We start from the raw sequence: 16,332 nt of genomic DNA, 5'->3' as shown, positions 1-16,332 counted from the left end.
TATTTTAAGTTTTTTGTAGAGGTGGTATTTTGCTTTGTTGCCCAGGATGGTGTTGAATTCCTGGGCTGAAGCAGTCCTGCCTCCTTGGCCTCCCAGAGTGCTAGGATTACAGGTGTGAGCCACTGAACGTGGCCAGAGTATAGTTTTAATGTCTGACAACATATTTGATGTAAGTTATGACACTAAAAAGTGCATTTTTGTAGAAAGCTGTTCTACATAGTACAAAGTAGAAAGCTATTCTACATAGTAAACAATTTTAGTGTAAAAACTTTACAGCTGGAGAAGGGATTTCTGTGATTGCTCTTCATTTTCCACATTTATAAAGCTAAGCATTTAATAATTTGTAACTATATGTTTCAGTTCCTCTTTTTGACATAAATGCAAACAGAAGCTAAGTACAGTAACTGTGACTCAATATCATTTAAATGCTATTAAAAAGTTATATTTACCATAATCTTTGGACTATCTTTTACTTTTGAATTATTTAACCATAGCATTATTTTCTTCTAATGTGGCTGTGTTTTTATTGTATAGTATTTCCTCAAGTCTGTAGATGTAATTTAGAATAATAATAATATATTCTTATTATCTCTTACTGTAGGCTCCATTAAATGACCCCTGGGCGTGTGCCTCTTTTATGGGTTTGAAGCCTTCCACCAGTAAATACCATCTTGTACGAGCAATATTGGAGTCAATAGCTTTCAGGTATGAAAACCTGCCCTGAACTTCCCCTTCCCCATATAATATTGCCATGTCTTTCATTAATTTGCTACAAAATGGAAAATTTCTTAATTTTAATTAAATTCTTTAATTTGTATTTTTGGCTTATTTGATACTATATATTATGTAATATGTTCTTCTTGCTAATTTCCATGGTATCTTTCTTATTTTTTCTTATATTTAATGTACCAATACCACTCAGACTTGATACCTGAAAACTGAAGGATTTTTTTTTTTTAAATTCAATTTCTTAAGCATACAAGATTCAAAATTTGGATTTTCAAAGGTTTAGTATCCTTATTCATGAAAGAGGATTCCAAGTAATAATGCTTCTGTTGTGCCCCAAAATTGAGTCATCAGAATTATTCTTCATGCATATTTCCCTGTAATCTTTTTGTGATGGGACAGGTGTAAATTATTAAAATTAAGAATGATGCTGTTGGCCGGGCGCGGTGGCTCAAGCCTGTAATCCCAGCACTTTGGGAGGCCGAGACGGGCGGATCACGAGGTCAGGAGATCAAGACCATCCTGGTTAACACGGTGAAACCCCGTCTCTACTAAAAAAAAATACAAAAAACTAGCCGGCCGAGTTGGCGGACGCCTGTAGTCCCAGCTACTCGGGAGGTGGAGGCAGGAGAATGGCGTGAACCCGGGAGGCGGAGCTTGCAGTGAGCTGAGATCCGGCCACTGCACTCCAGCCTGGGTGACAGCGCGAGACTCCGTCTCAAAAAAAAAAAAAAAAAAAAAAAAAAAAAAAAAAAAAAGAATGATGCTGTCATGAATATGGGATTGTAACATTTAAAATGAAATTTTCTGTGATTACAAAGTAATTGTTTTTATATTTGATTAATTCTATTAGATTTTACTTATGGTTTGCCATCTTAATAGCTATCTATTAAATAGATGCTTGTTTTAACTTTTTCTTTCTAGAATGGTAATAGATAAAATTTAGTTGTAAAATATAAATTATGCCTTCTTACATGAAGGCAAAAAAAACCACAAGGACCTGCGCTTCTTGCTTATTTGAGTATCTGTTCTACAGTTTTCATTTAGCATAATTTATTTCTTTAATATTTTGTTTTGTAGATTTTATAAATATCAAATAAATAAAATTATAGTTTGTATTTTTCAAGATCAGAATAAAGTAGTGAATTATTATGAAATGAATTTCTTATAAATAGTTATCTTGTTTTTTAACTAGAAACAAACAGTTATATGAGATGATGAAGAAAGAGATTCATATTCCTGTAACAAAAATCCGGTATGTAAAGTTTATTTCTAATAGACTTAATTAGAAATTAGAAGAAAGTGGTAGCTGCTATGAGCTACCACTCATTTCTTTTTGAGATCCTGAATAATTCATCTTTATGATTATTGAGGATTTCAAAAATAACTTCTGCCTAGCTCCTTCACAACAAAATTCTTTTATTTATATTTTTGTTGAGACGGAGTCTTACTGTGTCACTCAGGCTGGAGTGCAGTGGCATGATCTCAGCTCACTGCAACCTCTCCTGCCCAGGTTCAAGTGATTCTCGTGCCTCACCATCCCGAGTAGCTAGGACTACAGACATGCGCCACCATGTCCAGCTAATTTTTTTGTATTTTTAGTAATGATGGGGTTTCACCATGTTGGCCAGGCTGGTACTCAACTCCTGATCTCAGGTGATCTGCCCTCCTCAGCCTCCCACAGTGCTGGGATTACAGGTGTGAGCCAACATGCCCAGCTACAACAAAATTCTTGGTCATAGGAATTCATAGAGGAGAGGAGAGCTAATTATGTATTTATGGAGAATACAATATCAAATTTGGGTGCATCTTGGCACCTATATATGCCACATATGTGTAGTATATCAGTCTTTAAAATCTCTTTTTTGGGTGTGTAACTATCCTTTGGACATGTAAGCATCAAACTTCTTGACTTCCTTTTCTGTAATATCTAAGTGAATTTTTATGTTACCTTAGTTTATTATACCTGGCCTGTTTTGAACCAGTCCTAAGACAAACAAGGGTAGGTGAGAAAATTCATGGCAGAAATAAGGAAAATGTTTAAAGATTACCCAGTGAGGTTCTCTGCCATTAGGTTAATGCTAAGTGATTTAATTTTAGAAATAAAAAGTTAAATGTATAAAATAAAATCAAGGATTTCAGAAAAAAAATGTGGCCCACTGAAAAAGAATGATGCTTTTGTTGTAGTAATTCATCTTACATATTTTGTTCCCCACAGGGCAGATGGAGGAGTTTGTAAGAACGGTTTTGTCATGCAGATGACTTCAGACCTGATTAATGAGAATATAGACAGACCTGTGGACGTTGACATGTCATGCCTGGGTGCAGCTTCTCTAGCTGGCCTTGCTGTTGGTATGTGTAAAATTTATAAGAATGAGAGCTTTCTTGCAAACTGTTTCTTACAGATAGCATTTCTCCTCTCACATCAAAAAATTCTAGAGAGTCTGGAAAGCCTTGGTGTCCATTAAACTCCATATACATATGCATATTGCTCACAGAATACCCTGTGACCTCCTCTATTGGTGAGTCTGTTTGCACCTCTTCTATCCTTACCTCACTCCTTCAGTCAGAAATATGAGACAAGGACAGTTAATTCTCAGCTGTGTCAGTCTCTAGCAAGAGAGAGTCTCTGGGTAAACTTTCTGGATAGATAGTGTTAAAGAAAAAAATTATTCAGTGACACTTATTAAAGAACAATAAGGTGAGCTGGGTGCAGTGGCTCACACCTGTAATCCCAGCACTTTGGGAGACTGAGGCAGGTGGATCACCTGAGGGTCAAGAATTCGAGATAAGCTTGACTAACATGGCAAAACCCTGTCTCAAAAATTAGCTAGGCATGGTGGCACATGCCTGTAATCCCAACTACTTGGGAGGCTGAGACAGGAGAATTGCTTGAACCTGGGAAGGAGGAGGTTGCAGTGAGCCGAGGTGGTGCCACTGCACTCCATCCTGGGTGACAGAGCAAGACTCTGTCTCAAAAGAAAAAAAAAAAGAACAGTAAGCTGGGCTTTATTCTGGAGGACTATCAAGATAGGTATAGGGACTACTTCAGTGGGATCTTATGGTGGGAGAGAGATTAGGCTCAACTTTGAATACGATAAGGAAAAGTGAGAAATTATAGCCAAAGAGCAGAGTGAGAGTCAGTGGATGGAAAATTACTAAGAGGAAACATTGAGGTAAGGGGACATTCTTGCTAACCAACCTAATAATATTTTCAAGAAGGCAGGCCAGGGTGATCAGATATCATCTGGAGGATGAGATATCGAGGTTGATCAGAAATTGAGGATGGGAGATTGTGGCTACACCAATTTAGCAGAATTCTTGCTCAAATTAGATAATGCAGAGATGACTATGGAAGTCCAAAAGTTGAGGCCTAGTTGGAAAAGAGCTTGGAGGAGCCTGATTGGAGTTTGGTCAAGGAATAAACCTTGTCAGTAGGTTTGCCTGTGGCATTAGAAACTACTCCATTCTTTTATTTATTGAACAACATTTGTGGAGCATCTGCTATGTGACGATCACTGCTGGCAATAAAGAGATTAAAAGCCATAGTCTCTGATCCCTGGTGGGAGGAGACAGGTAAGTCAAGTGATTATTAAGTTTGTTTGATAAAGCCAGTGAACAGTGACAGTATTAATAAGCAAGTGATCTAGGCTTTCCAGAGGAGAGCACATATAGTTCAATTTTGAAGGGGCTAGCAGAGAGTCAGGTGAGGAGAGGGTGAGAAATGGGTGGCACAATATCCCTATTGCAACTTGTGCAAAGGCATTGGTCAATGATGGGAAGTACTGTTACGGTGAGAGCAAGAAGGGAGTGGGAGAGGTACGTAGAGGTCCAGTTGTGGTGACTCCTTATAAAGAAGAGTTCGGACCTGACCCTGAAGGCACTGGAGAGCCACTAAAGAATTTTAAGCAGGGGGGAACGTAGAAAGATCTGCATTTGAACAGATCACTTTGACAATTAGTGAAAAGATCAGTGAGGAGGAATAAGAATAGAAGTAGGCATGTCGATTTAAAGGGCCGCCTAGGAAGCAGGACGATGCCTTAGGACACTCAGAGTGTTTTAATGTGTTTCTTTCTGGGGAGTGTTTGGTACAAAATAAGATATTTTACATTTAAAAGTTTTAGGCTAATAGTATATTAAAGTTACAAAAAGCCTAAAATCTTGGTCAATTTGGCTTAAACTTGATTCTACTAAAAATCTGGTAATTTTGAATAAAATTGAAACGGTTACTTTCATTTGTTCATTGATTAATGTTTGATCAATTAAAGTTGAAGAAAATAAACTGTCCCTTAAATAATCAATCTCATTTGAAAATTTGAACTCCTTTGTATTCCAACTCCTATAAATTTAGTATGTTTGATTTTTCTCTTATTACTTTCACATGCCTGATTGAGCAAACTTAGAACTGTAACAAGGTAAATCACAAATACTTAAACAACAAACAAATTGAATAAATTAAGCTATAATTATAGTAAATCAAGTTCTCATAAGCATTTTTATACTTATGTTAATCAAATTCTTCTACACTTTTCACCTGATAAGACTAAATAAGTCAGATTCTCTTGAACATTTAAAATGCTTTAAGTAACAGATACACCCAGGGTTGTTTTGTTGTGTTTTGTTTTGTTTTATTTTTGAGATGGAGTTTCCCTCTGTTGCCTAGGCTGGAGTGCAATGGCGCAATCTCAGCTCACTGAAACCTCCTCCTCCCAGGTTCAAGCGTTTCTCCTGCCTTAGCCTCCCAAGTAGCTGGGATTGCAGGCACCCGCCACCATGCCTGACTAATTTTTGTGTTTTTAGTAGAGATGGGGTTTCGCCATGTTGGCCAGGCTAGCTTCAAACTCCTGACCTCTGGTGATCCACCCGCCTCGACATCCCGGAGTGCTGGGATCACAGGCGTGAGCCTCTGCACCCGGCCCCACATGCAGGTTATTTTTATACATAACACAGTGACTTGAGTTTTATCTACATCATTATATTTAATTTCAAACATTTGCTTCTGTCTCAGAAATGTGAGACTATGTATATCCTCTTTATTTTATGAATTTACCTGGAAATTGGATTTGCTCAATACATACTTAATAAAATGACTTAAAATATATATGCCTTAAAATGTAAACAATAAATTCTGGAAATGAGGATTTTAAGAAACACATTTATTTTCCTGACTAGATTTATCTAACTATAGTATACTGATGAAAACTATTTTTTTCTTTTAAAAACTTGCCTACATTAATACCTTTATTTATTTATTTCTAATTTAAGTTTTTTTTTTTTTTTTTTTTTTTTTTTTGTTTGAGATGGAGTCTCACTCTTTAGCCCAAGCTGGAGTGCAGTGGTGTGATATCGGGTCACTGCAACCTCCGCCTCCTGGGCTCAAGTGATTCTCGTGCCTCAGCCTCCTAAGTAGCTGAGATTATACGCACGTGCCACCATGCCCGGCTAATTTTTTATATTTTAGTTGAGACAGGGTTTCACCATGTTACCCAAGGTGGTCTCGAACTCCTGAGCTCAGAAGATCTGCCCGCCTCGGCTTCCCAAAGTGCTGGGATTACAGGCATGAGCCACCGCACCCAGCCTACATTAATACCTTTAAACATAGATAGTCTAAAATGTTGACTGTAAAGAAAAAGAATGTGACCTGACAAAATTTTACAAAGGAGAATTTATGTGTCAGTTTTATTGGTAAGAGAAAATGTACTTCATGAAGATTTGTAGACAGTTAGTACTTCAAAAGAGGTGCGATAGACTGCTCAGTAGGTGAAATGTGCCAAGCTTACTAATAACATACCTGTATCATTTCAGATGACTTATGATCTTAGTTATAAATGTTCTCGCTGGGCGCTGTGGCTCACGCCTGTAATCCCAACACTTTGGGAGGCTGAGGAGGGTGGATCACTTGAAGCCAGGAGTTTGAGACCAGCCTGGCCAACATGGCGAAACCCCATCTCTACTAAAAGTACAAAAAATTAGCTGGGCATGGTGGCGCATGCCTATGGGCCGAGCTACTCTAGAGGCCCAGGCAGGAGAATTGCTTCAATCCGGGAGGTGGAGGTTGCAGGGAGCTGAGATCGCACCACTGTACTCCAGCCTGGGCAACAGAACGAGGCTGTCTCCAAAAAAAAAGTTCTCTTGCTTTTTATTATATATCATATGATCCTTCCTGCAAAGAGCAGTCTATGCTAGAACTACAAAATTGTCTTAAATTGGAATTTAAATAAATTATATAAAAGACTATAGTTTGAAAGAGAAACTATTACATTAATCCCCAACTTTGAATTTTATGCATATTCCAGAAAGTTGACATTTACCTTAAACTGTAAGACAAAAATCTTAATGCATCTTCATTTATTTTAATTGCATAAAAAGAAAATACCCTATTTCTTTTTTTTGTTTTGTTTTGTTTTTCTTCTTCTGTTTTTCTTTTTTTAGAGACAGGGTCTTTCTCTGTTACCCAGGCTGGAGTGCAGTGATGCAATCATAGCTCACTGCACTCTCGAACTCCTAAGCAAGTGGTCTTCCCTCCTCAGTCTCCCGAAGCATTGGGATTGCAGGCGTGAACCACTGTGCCTGGCCAGTAAATATACTGTTTTTTTCACTTGGGATTGTTTTAATAATAGCAAGTTATGAAATTAAATGATGGCATAGGGTAGCTACTTTAGAAGTGATGTGGTATCCCACCACACAGAAACTGAGCTGAAAGTTAGAAACCAAAAGACTTGAAAATCCTGGTATAATTATTTTCAGGAATGATCAATCTAACAAAATTCAAAAGTAACAAAGTATTTTGGATTGTTTTAAAAATAGTTTTTGTTTACCTTTCTACCAGCAACTCACATAGGATTTTGGATAAACTTTATTGGACTCATGATTTGCCTTAAAATTTGAGAATAATTTTTTAATCTATAGGGTTTTGGACTGACAAGGAGGAACTAAAGAAACTGAGACAAAGTGAAGTGGTTTTCAAGCCACAGAAGAAATGTCAAGAATATGAAATGAGTCTGGAAAACTGGGCCAAAGCAGTGAAACGCTCTATGAATTGGTATAACAAGACATAACACTAAATGAAATGATCAAAACTATAGATGGCTGGTTTATGTGACGTGCAGATGAGATGAAGCTCAGGGATAACCAATATGACAATGACTAAGAGGAGAAAATGTTAAATAAGCTTCATAACTTAAGAAGCATTGCTTTAAAAAAACTCTTACTTTTTTCCCTAAATCATGGTAAGGCAGCAATACCTCAAAACTTTATATCTTCTATTTTGTAATAAATTCCAAGGGACATTAGTCATTTCCAACCATATTTTGACAGTTGTGGGTCCTCTTCCTTTTTATACTGGGTCAATGGTACATAGGAACATAATGATTTACCTTCCAAGCTAATAGTTCTGGGTCAATCACCATGCACATATTGTTCCAAAATTACATGAAATGTATTTATTTAATTCTTTAAATTTAAGTGGGCTATTTGAAGTACATATAGCTAAAAAGAAAGAATAACTGAGAAAATGTGGAATTTTGAAACATTAATATTTTATGTTTAAAGCCATAATTTTCTAATATTATATCCAAATATGAGCTTAATATGTCCCTCTCAGATAAGCTTATGAGTTAGTTAATGCTTTCCTTTACTGGTCTTAAAGACACTGCCTTAATTTTTCCTTGTTCAACCAAAATCTGAGCATTCTTTCTATGTTGAAAACACTGAAAAACTAATTTTAGTTAATGAACTAAAAAGAATATTGATTTTTAAGAAACAGAAAAATGCTACTTATTTTCCTTCTCAAATAATATTTCTTTCAAAAACTTCTGACTGAAGTATAACGTGCTGGTAGTTAACATAAATCTTGCCTTTCTCTTGTTCTTTATCTTTCTTCGTTGTTTAGATGCTTGTATTAATGTCTTTTGTTTTTATTAAGTGCCTAATTGACAGAGCTTAATTTGAAGAAAGTGCCCTAATTTATTGACCACTTAAGAATTGCCTTTATTGGGGTATTTTATTTGTTCCTGCATCTTTTTGATGTTTGTTCGGTCCACTCATCCCTCTGAGTATGTGCAGCGGATAGCGGATAGAGGGGAGGAGAGTGTGTCTATGCTCAGGATTGCCCTTCAGCCACTCGGCCAGAGATCCACAGGGAGCAGCAAGGACAGTCTTGCATTCTCAGACTTTCTTGCAAGAAACAGTGAAGAGGAGTAAGTTGTGAGTAGTGTCAAGTTGGATGTAGAATTGTCCTAAGGCAGTTGACCCCACCTCCCAACATGTTTTCACTTTATTTGCCCCTCCCTATATTTGGGGTAGGTTCCATTTGGATTTGCAGCAATAATGACTTTGTTTCTCTCTTGGTCAGGATTTATCACATAAAATCCTTTTATTATAGAACTAGCTATTTTAGTTACATAGTATTGTAACTAATGAAGAGACTTATAGAGAATTTTGTTTTTGCTGTCATATATGTCCATTTTGGAGACAGATATGATAGAACTAGAAGTTGTTTTTTTTTTGAGGCGGAGTTTCACTCTTGTTGCCCAGGCTGGAGTGCAATGGCACGATCTTGGCTCACCGCAACCTCTGCCTCCCAGGTTCAAGCAATTCTCCTGCCTCAGCCTCCCTAGTAGCTGGGATTATAGGCATGTGCCACCAGGCCCAGCTAATTTTGTATTTTTAGTCGAGACAGGGTTTCTCCATGTTGGTCAGGCTGGTCTCGAACTCCCGACCTCAGGTGATCCACCCGCCTCGGCCTCCCAAAGTGCTGGGATTACAGGCGTGAGCCACTGCGCCCGGCCTAGAACTAGAAGTTAAGTTGCATTTCTGCAAGTGCCATTTGAATGAACTTCAAGTATCTTCTTAATTAAATTTTCTGATGAAGGCATTGTAGCAAATATATAGTATAATTAAATCTACTAATTAACATTTGGAAATATTTTTGTTATTAATAAATTGAGGTATTTTATTTACTGTGAAAAGTCAAACTTCATTATGTAGATAAATCTTATTCTTTTCATTCTTTCCTCTGTTTACATCCTTTTTACAAAGCTTAGTCCCCAATTAAAGCTTTCCTATCAAAAATCACATGGAAGCTGCTCTGTTGTTTTACTGTTACACGTTCTGTTTCTCAGTGGGTGTAATTTTTTTTCTTTTTCTTTTTTTGTGGAGACAAGGTCTTGCTATGTTGCCAGGATAGTCTTTAATTCCTGGCCTTAAGTGATCCTCCCACCTTGGCCTCCCAAAGTGCTGGGAATGCAGCCGTGAGCCACTGCAGCCATGAGCCACTGCACCCAGCCAATGGGTGTAATTTTATAGAAAATAATTCTTTTTGTCAGAATATACTAAATTGTAATATTAATACCTGAAAATTTGTTAGTTCACTTTTCCACATTCTTCTTTCCCAACATATAACCACAAGATAAAGGATAAATACTTTGGGCTGGGTGCATTGGCTCATGCCTGTAATCACAACACTTTGGGAGGCTGAGGTGGGCAGATCATTTGAGGTCAGGAGTCTAACCTGGTCAAACATGGCGAAACCCTGTCTCCACTAACAGTACAAAAATTAGCTGGGCGTGGTGACGCCAGCATGTAATCCCAGCTACTCAGGAGGCTGAGGCAGGAGAATTGCTTAAATCTGGGAGGTGGAGGTTGCAGTGAGCCAAGATCATGCCACTGCACTGTAGCCTGGGCAACAGAGCGACACTGTGTCTCAAAAAAAAAAAAAAAAAAAAAGGATCAATACTTTTGAGATAATGTTGGAAAGTAACTTCGAATGTCTCTCATTGGAATTGAGCATCTCCTCAAGTGTTAGTGGCTATTTTTTTCTTCTGTGAATCTAAAAACTAGTATTTTATTTTTAATATTTGTGGCCATTTTTAGTGATAAGAGTTTAGTAAATATTTTCAGAGTTAACCAAAATCAGAAATGTGACCACATTTGCTTTTGTGGTTGCAGAAACAGTTGATAAGATCAATTGAGCAACAAAATTGTCCTTTCTTTTTTTTTTTTTTTTTTTTGAGACAGTCTTGTTCTGTTGCCCAGGCTGCAGTGCAGTGGCATGATCTCAGCTCACTGCAACCTCCACCTCCCAGGCTCAAGCAATCCTCCTGCCTCAGCCTCCCAAGTAGCTGGGATTACAGGTACGCGTCACCACACCCAGCTGATTTTTGTATTTTTAGTAGACACAGGGTTTTACCATGTTGACCAGGCTGGTCTCAAACTCCTGACTTGTGATCCGCCCACCTCGGCCTCCCAAAGTGCTAGGATTACAGGTGTAAGCCACCACACCTGGTTTGTCCTTTCTATCTTCCAAGTTTATTTTTCATTTGTATGCTAGTATTTGAAGTTTAGAAAAATTTGTGCTATTTCTCAGCAAGTTTTATTTTCCCATTATGGATCTATCAGATATTTTTAGAAGGTCTGCAACTGTCTCATCAAGGAAGAGAATGTTCCTGTTCAATCTATCTTAAAGTGCTACTAATTGCTTTTATACTGTAGACGTACTGATTTTTTCATCTTTTTTATCCAACCATGGCCTGGTTTCCTAATCTCAGCATTGACATTTTGGACTGGATAAATCTTTATTTTGGGATGCTATGCTGTACTTTATAGGATGTTTAGCAGTATCCCTGACCTCTGCCCTCTAGCTACAAGTAGCATCCCCCTAGTTATGGCCAAAAATGTCTTCAAACATTGCCATTCTGAGAGGCAAAATTGCCCCCAGTTGAAAGCCACTGATACAGGCTGTTAGAAGAAAATTGAAGACTCAGTGAATATAGTATCATACTCCTTTTCTTTCTGCCTCATTTTACCTTAGGAAATGGTTGTTAGCAAAGAAAAAAAAAAGTATCTTGAAATAAATAAATAGGGTTTCTATTTTGCTGATTAATGAAGAAAAAAGAAATCTCAGCTGGGCACAGTGACTCACACGTGTAATCCTAGCACTTTGGGAGGCCAAGACAGGCGGATCATTTGAGCTCAGGAGTTTGAGACCAGCCTGGGCAACCTGGCGAATCCCTATCTCTACAAAAAATACACAAATTAGCTGGGTGTGGTGGCACACGCATATAGTCTCAGCTAATTAGGGGGCTGAGGTGGGAAGATCACTTGAGCTCCAGGAGGTGGAGGCTGCAGTGAGCCAAGATCATGTCACTGTACTCTAGCCTGGGTGACAAAGTGAGACCCTGTCTCAATCAATCAATCAATCAGTAACTCATGCTGTAATTGTCTTCTGATGTTTTCATCCACCCAGCCCCACCTCTGCAGCCTTAATTACTGGAGTAGGTCCATGATTTCAGTGTAGGGTTAATGTATTCTGCAGATCATCTTTGATTTGACCTGCTTTTTTGCTTCCTTTTTATCTCTGAACAAAGGAGATCATCAGTCTCTTTAATCTGCCTTCTGTGTAAATCTCTACCAGACTGGAAGCTCCCTGAAAGCAGAAACTGTCTGCTTCCCTAGAACTTAGCACTGCTTTCATGTATGTGGGATACATTTTTACTTTGTTAGTGCAACTTTGTTTGTACACATGTTATCCTTGATATTACATACATTTGTTCATGGGGGCAATTTATATTTGTTGTGAGTAAAATATTTTTCTGTTGGATTAAGAAAAACTATACTCTTCCCAGCACTTAGGGAGGCCAAGGAGGGCGGATCACCTGAGGTTGGGAGTTTGAGACCAGCCTGACCAACATGGAGAAACCCCATCTCTACTAAAACTACAAGAAAATTAGCTGGGTGTGGTGGCACATGCCTGTAATCCCAGCTAGTCAGGAGGCTGAGGCAGGAGAACCGCTTGAACCCCTGAGGTGGAGGTTGCAGTGAGCCGAGATTGTGCCATTGCACTCTAGCCTGGGCAACAACAGTTAAACTCCATCTCAAAAAAAGAAGAAGAAGAAGAGGAGGACGAAGAGGTGGAGGAGGAGGAGGAGGAGGAACTACTCTGTAGTGAAAGCTAGAATCCTCATATTGTTTATTTAAAATTTTTGGCCAAGCACAGTGGCTCATGCCTATAATCCCAGCACTTTGGGAGGCTGAGGCCAGAGGATCACTTGAAGCCAGGAGTTCAACTACAGCTTGGGCAGCAAAGTGAGACCTTGTCTCTACAAAATAATTTTTTTAATTAGCCAGGTGTGGTGGTGTGCCCCTGTAGTCCCAGCTATTCAGGAAACTGAAGCAGGAGCATTGCTTGAACCCAGGAGTTCGAGGCTCCTGTGAGCTATGATTGTGCCACTGCACTCCAGCCTGGGCAACAGGGCAATGCCCTGTCTTAATAAAATAAAATTCTTAATATGTTTATATATTTGAAAAACCATTTGTGTAGAGATACAACATCCCTAAATACACATAGATATATTAACTTTTTAAGCTTTAATTGAAGCCTTTCTCTTCACAGGTTTTATATATTTGACTGCAGATGACTAACAGATTGAATTTTGAGAGTGCCAAACACTCTGGTGCTATAGGGAAGGAACTTCGTAAATAGCCCCTCCTGTAAGGGACCAGTCTTTAATCTAAAATAGTCCAGCCCAGGAATCTGGCAAGAATTTTGTAATTATTTGAGGAGACATGTAGATGTACCCACTGGAGTTCTTTGACTTTAAGTTATTCTAGAGTCATCCCAGAGATGGCCTAGAAGGCTTGAATCTACCCCCAAAGGATTCTGAATCCCTTTGGGAAATTTAGACTATAGTTTTCAGTAAGAATTAAAAGCCCCAGGATAAGCATGGCAGCTCACACCTGTAATCCCAGCAATGTATGAGGCCAAGGTGGGAGGATCACTTGAGCCCAGGAGTTCGAGACCAGCCTGGGCAACATAGTGAGACCCCCCATCTCAATTTTAAAAAAGAGAGAAAAAGGCCAGGTGCAGTTGCTCATGCCTGTAATCTCAGCACTTTGGGAGACCAAGGCGGGTGGATCACCTGAGGTCAGGAGTTCAAGACCAGCCTGATCAATATGGTGAAACCCCATCTCTACTAAAAATACAAAAATTAGCCAGGCATGGTGGCATGTGCCTGTAGTCCCAGCGACTTGGGAGGCTGAGACAGGAGAATTGCTTGAACCTGGGAGGTTGCAGTGAGCCGAGATTGGGCCACTGCATTCCAGCCTGGGTGACAGAGTGAGGCTCTGTCTCAAAAAAAAAAAAAAAAAAAAAAAAAAAAAGAGAGAGAGAGAGGGAGAGGAAAAAAAAAAAAAAAAACCCAAACACACCTTGGACTTTTACAACCTACTTGGTCCCAGAATTGTCTTATTGTAAACCCAAACCCAGGTCTTCTGGTTTGAACCAGTCAAAAAGGTAATCTAAAAAAGTTAAATAGATGATTCAAAATCATGTTGGTTGTTTTTCTTTTTAAATCCCCTTTCCAATAAAAAGGAATCATTTTTCTTTTTTTAAGTTTTGAAACCTCATAGCCATAAATATTTTGGCACCAGCATCTATTGGCACCTAAGTCATTGGCTGCATTGTCATCATATTCCCATGGGACCCTTGTTCCTAGAGGAATGCAGGAATGATCTTGAAGTGGGAAGGACAGAGACAGGTGCTTGCAAAATCAGATATTTCTGAAATTCTTTGTTATTCTTTTTCTACTATCTTCCCCCACTTTACTATACATTTGGTCTATTACAAAATGGCTGTATTTAAATAGATACCTGTGATGTTTAGGAAACAAATGATATAGAGACTCCCATTTAAATGAATCTTATCTTTATAAGAAACGGCCAAACTGTTTTCCAGACTGGCTGTACCACTTACATTCCCACCAGCAATGTATGAGTGATCCAGTTTCTCTGCATGCTCGCCAGCATTTGGTGGTGTCACTATTTCTTATTTCAGCCCATTCTGTTTATCCTTTTCAGTGAAATTTCTGTTCATATCTTTTGCCCATTTGCCAACTGAGGCAGGAGGATCACTTGAGCCCAGCAGTTTGAGGCTGCTGTAAGATATGATCACTAAATGTTTGCTTAATGAGCCATATCTTTTATTATTATTATTATACTTTAAGTTCTAGGGTACATGTGCACAACGTGCAGGTTTGTTACATATGTATACATGTGCCATGTTGGTGTGCTGCACCCATCAACTCGTCAGCACCCATCAACTCGTCATTTATGAGCCATATCTTTAAATATCTTTTTTAAAGTTTTTAAAAATCAGTACAGTGGTTTATGTGATTATGTGGGATTTTTAAAAATCTTTCCAGGCAAAATGTATATAGCATTTTGAACATATTTACAATGTACTGAGCCCAAGAGTTCTCATATTCTTTCTTTGCTCATTATAGAGTATGGTACTAATACTGTGTAACAGTAAATTTTCAAAGATATCTTTACTTAGAATGTTAAGTATACAGATATATACTTTGTACATAGTTATAATGTTTCTAACCTTTTTATTTAAAATAGGCTGATTTGTGTAAAGGTTTCAGAATGATTTTGTTAATAAGTTATTAGAAACTTTCCTATTTGTGCAAGATGGTAAATGTAGATTCCAATTTGTATGCCTCAGTAAATTCATAATCTTATTTCTCTGATATTCTTTTTTTTTTTTTTTTCTGAGATGGAGTCTCGCTGTGTCGCCCAGGTTGGAGTATGCAGTGGTGCGATCTCAGCTCACTGCAAGCTCCGCCTCCCAGGTTCACGCCATTCTCCTGCCTCAGCCTCCTGAGTAGCTGGGACTACGGGCTCCCACCACCACACCCAGCTAATTTTTGTATTTTTAGTAGAGACGGGGTTTCACCGTGTTAGCCAGGATGGTCTCGATCTGACCTCATGATCTGCTTGCCTTGGCCTCTCAAAGTACTGGGATTGCAGGCGTGAGCCACTGCACCTGGCCTTCTCTGATGTTCTTAATGAATTTTGCAGTTTTATTAAATTGTCATTGAGAACCTCATAAATCATTGTTAAGATCTATACAAAAAATCAAGGATCCACAGTAATAGAAATATTTTTCATCTGCATATGAATTTTTCCCTTCCCTTTTTGTCTACTTTAACTTTTGGATTTAAAAAAAAATTACCTAGACATTCTTATTAAATACTATTACCTGTTCTGGTTTCTTCACATTAAGAAAGTCACAGAGGAGCCAGACATGGTGGCATGCTCCTCTATTCCCAGCTACTCAGGAGGCTGAGGCCAGAGAATCGCTTGAGCCCAGGAGTTCGAGGGTAGCCTGGGCAACATGGCGAAACTTTGCAAAAACAAAAACAAAACAAAAAACAACCAGAGAAATAGCACTTGTTAACTACAGTTGTGACTCTAGGTAAACTTGGGCCTTAATATGGTTAGACAAGAAGCGTTTTATGTAACCTTGCCTTTTTAGATCCTATTTAGGCTGATTAGTCTATATTCTACATTCTTGCACAAAGGAAATTACTAGAGAAGTGGGATAATCCTTTGTGGTGGGGAAAATGAAATTTGTTGTGAAAATATGCTGTATTTTAAACTATTTAGAAAGATTATAAATAACTGGAGAAAAGATAATTTCATGGAATTAGCCTAGCAGATGTTAAAAATCCTTTCTGAAAATTATAATTTAAAATTATTGGGAAATTACAATGAAACTGAATAATCTGTACATGTTGGTATATTAAAGCCATTTTTATTTTGTGT

General features: G+C 38.2%; 1 protein-coding gene and 1 long non-coding RNA gene across 7 annotated transcripts in view; one reads left to right on the top strand and one right to left on the bottom strand.

Moving 5' to 3' along the window:
* LOC112424656 (uncharacterized) overlaps nucleotides 1–16,332 on the bottom strand; it is a 71,063-nt gene that overhangs the window by 46,598 nt on the left and 8,133 nt on the right. The window lies entirely within an intron of this gene.
* LOC105469993 (glycerol kinase 5) overlaps nucleotides 1–16,332 on the top strand; it is a 74,555-nt gene that overhangs the window by 57,082 nt on the left and 1,141 nt on the right. For 4 of the 5 annotated variants that reach the window (XM_011721673.2, XM_011721674.3, XM_011721677.3 and 1 more), the window contains exons 13-16: nucleotides 602–705; nucleotides 1,922–1,981; nucleotides 2,945–3,078; nucleotides 7,636–16,329. In XM_011721673.2, the coding sequence (XP_011719975.1) occupies nucleotides 602–705; nucleotides 1,922–1,981; nucleotides 2,945–3,078; nucleotides 7,636–7,784 (447 nt within the window). In that variant the 3' untranslated portion in view covers nucleotides 7,785–16,329. Of the gene's footprint in view, nucleotides 1–601; nucleotides 706–1,921; nucleotides 1,982–2,944; nucleotides 3,079–7,635; nucleotides 16,330–16,332 lie in introns of those variants that run through there. The other variant, XM_071091037.1, reaches the window with a different exon arrangement.

Source organism: Macaca nemestrina, chromosome 2, assembly GCF_043159975.1.
Source record: "Macaca nemestrina isolate mMacNem1 chromosome 2, mMacNem.hap1, whole genome shotgun sequence".
NCBI classification, from domain to species: domain Eukaryota; kingdom Metazoa; phylum Chordata; class Mammalia; order Primates; family Cercopithecidae; genus Macaca; species Macaca nemestrina.
The sequence above is the reverse complement of the archived record's forward strand: the minus strand, read 5'-3'. Positions and strand labels throughout refer to the sequence as shown.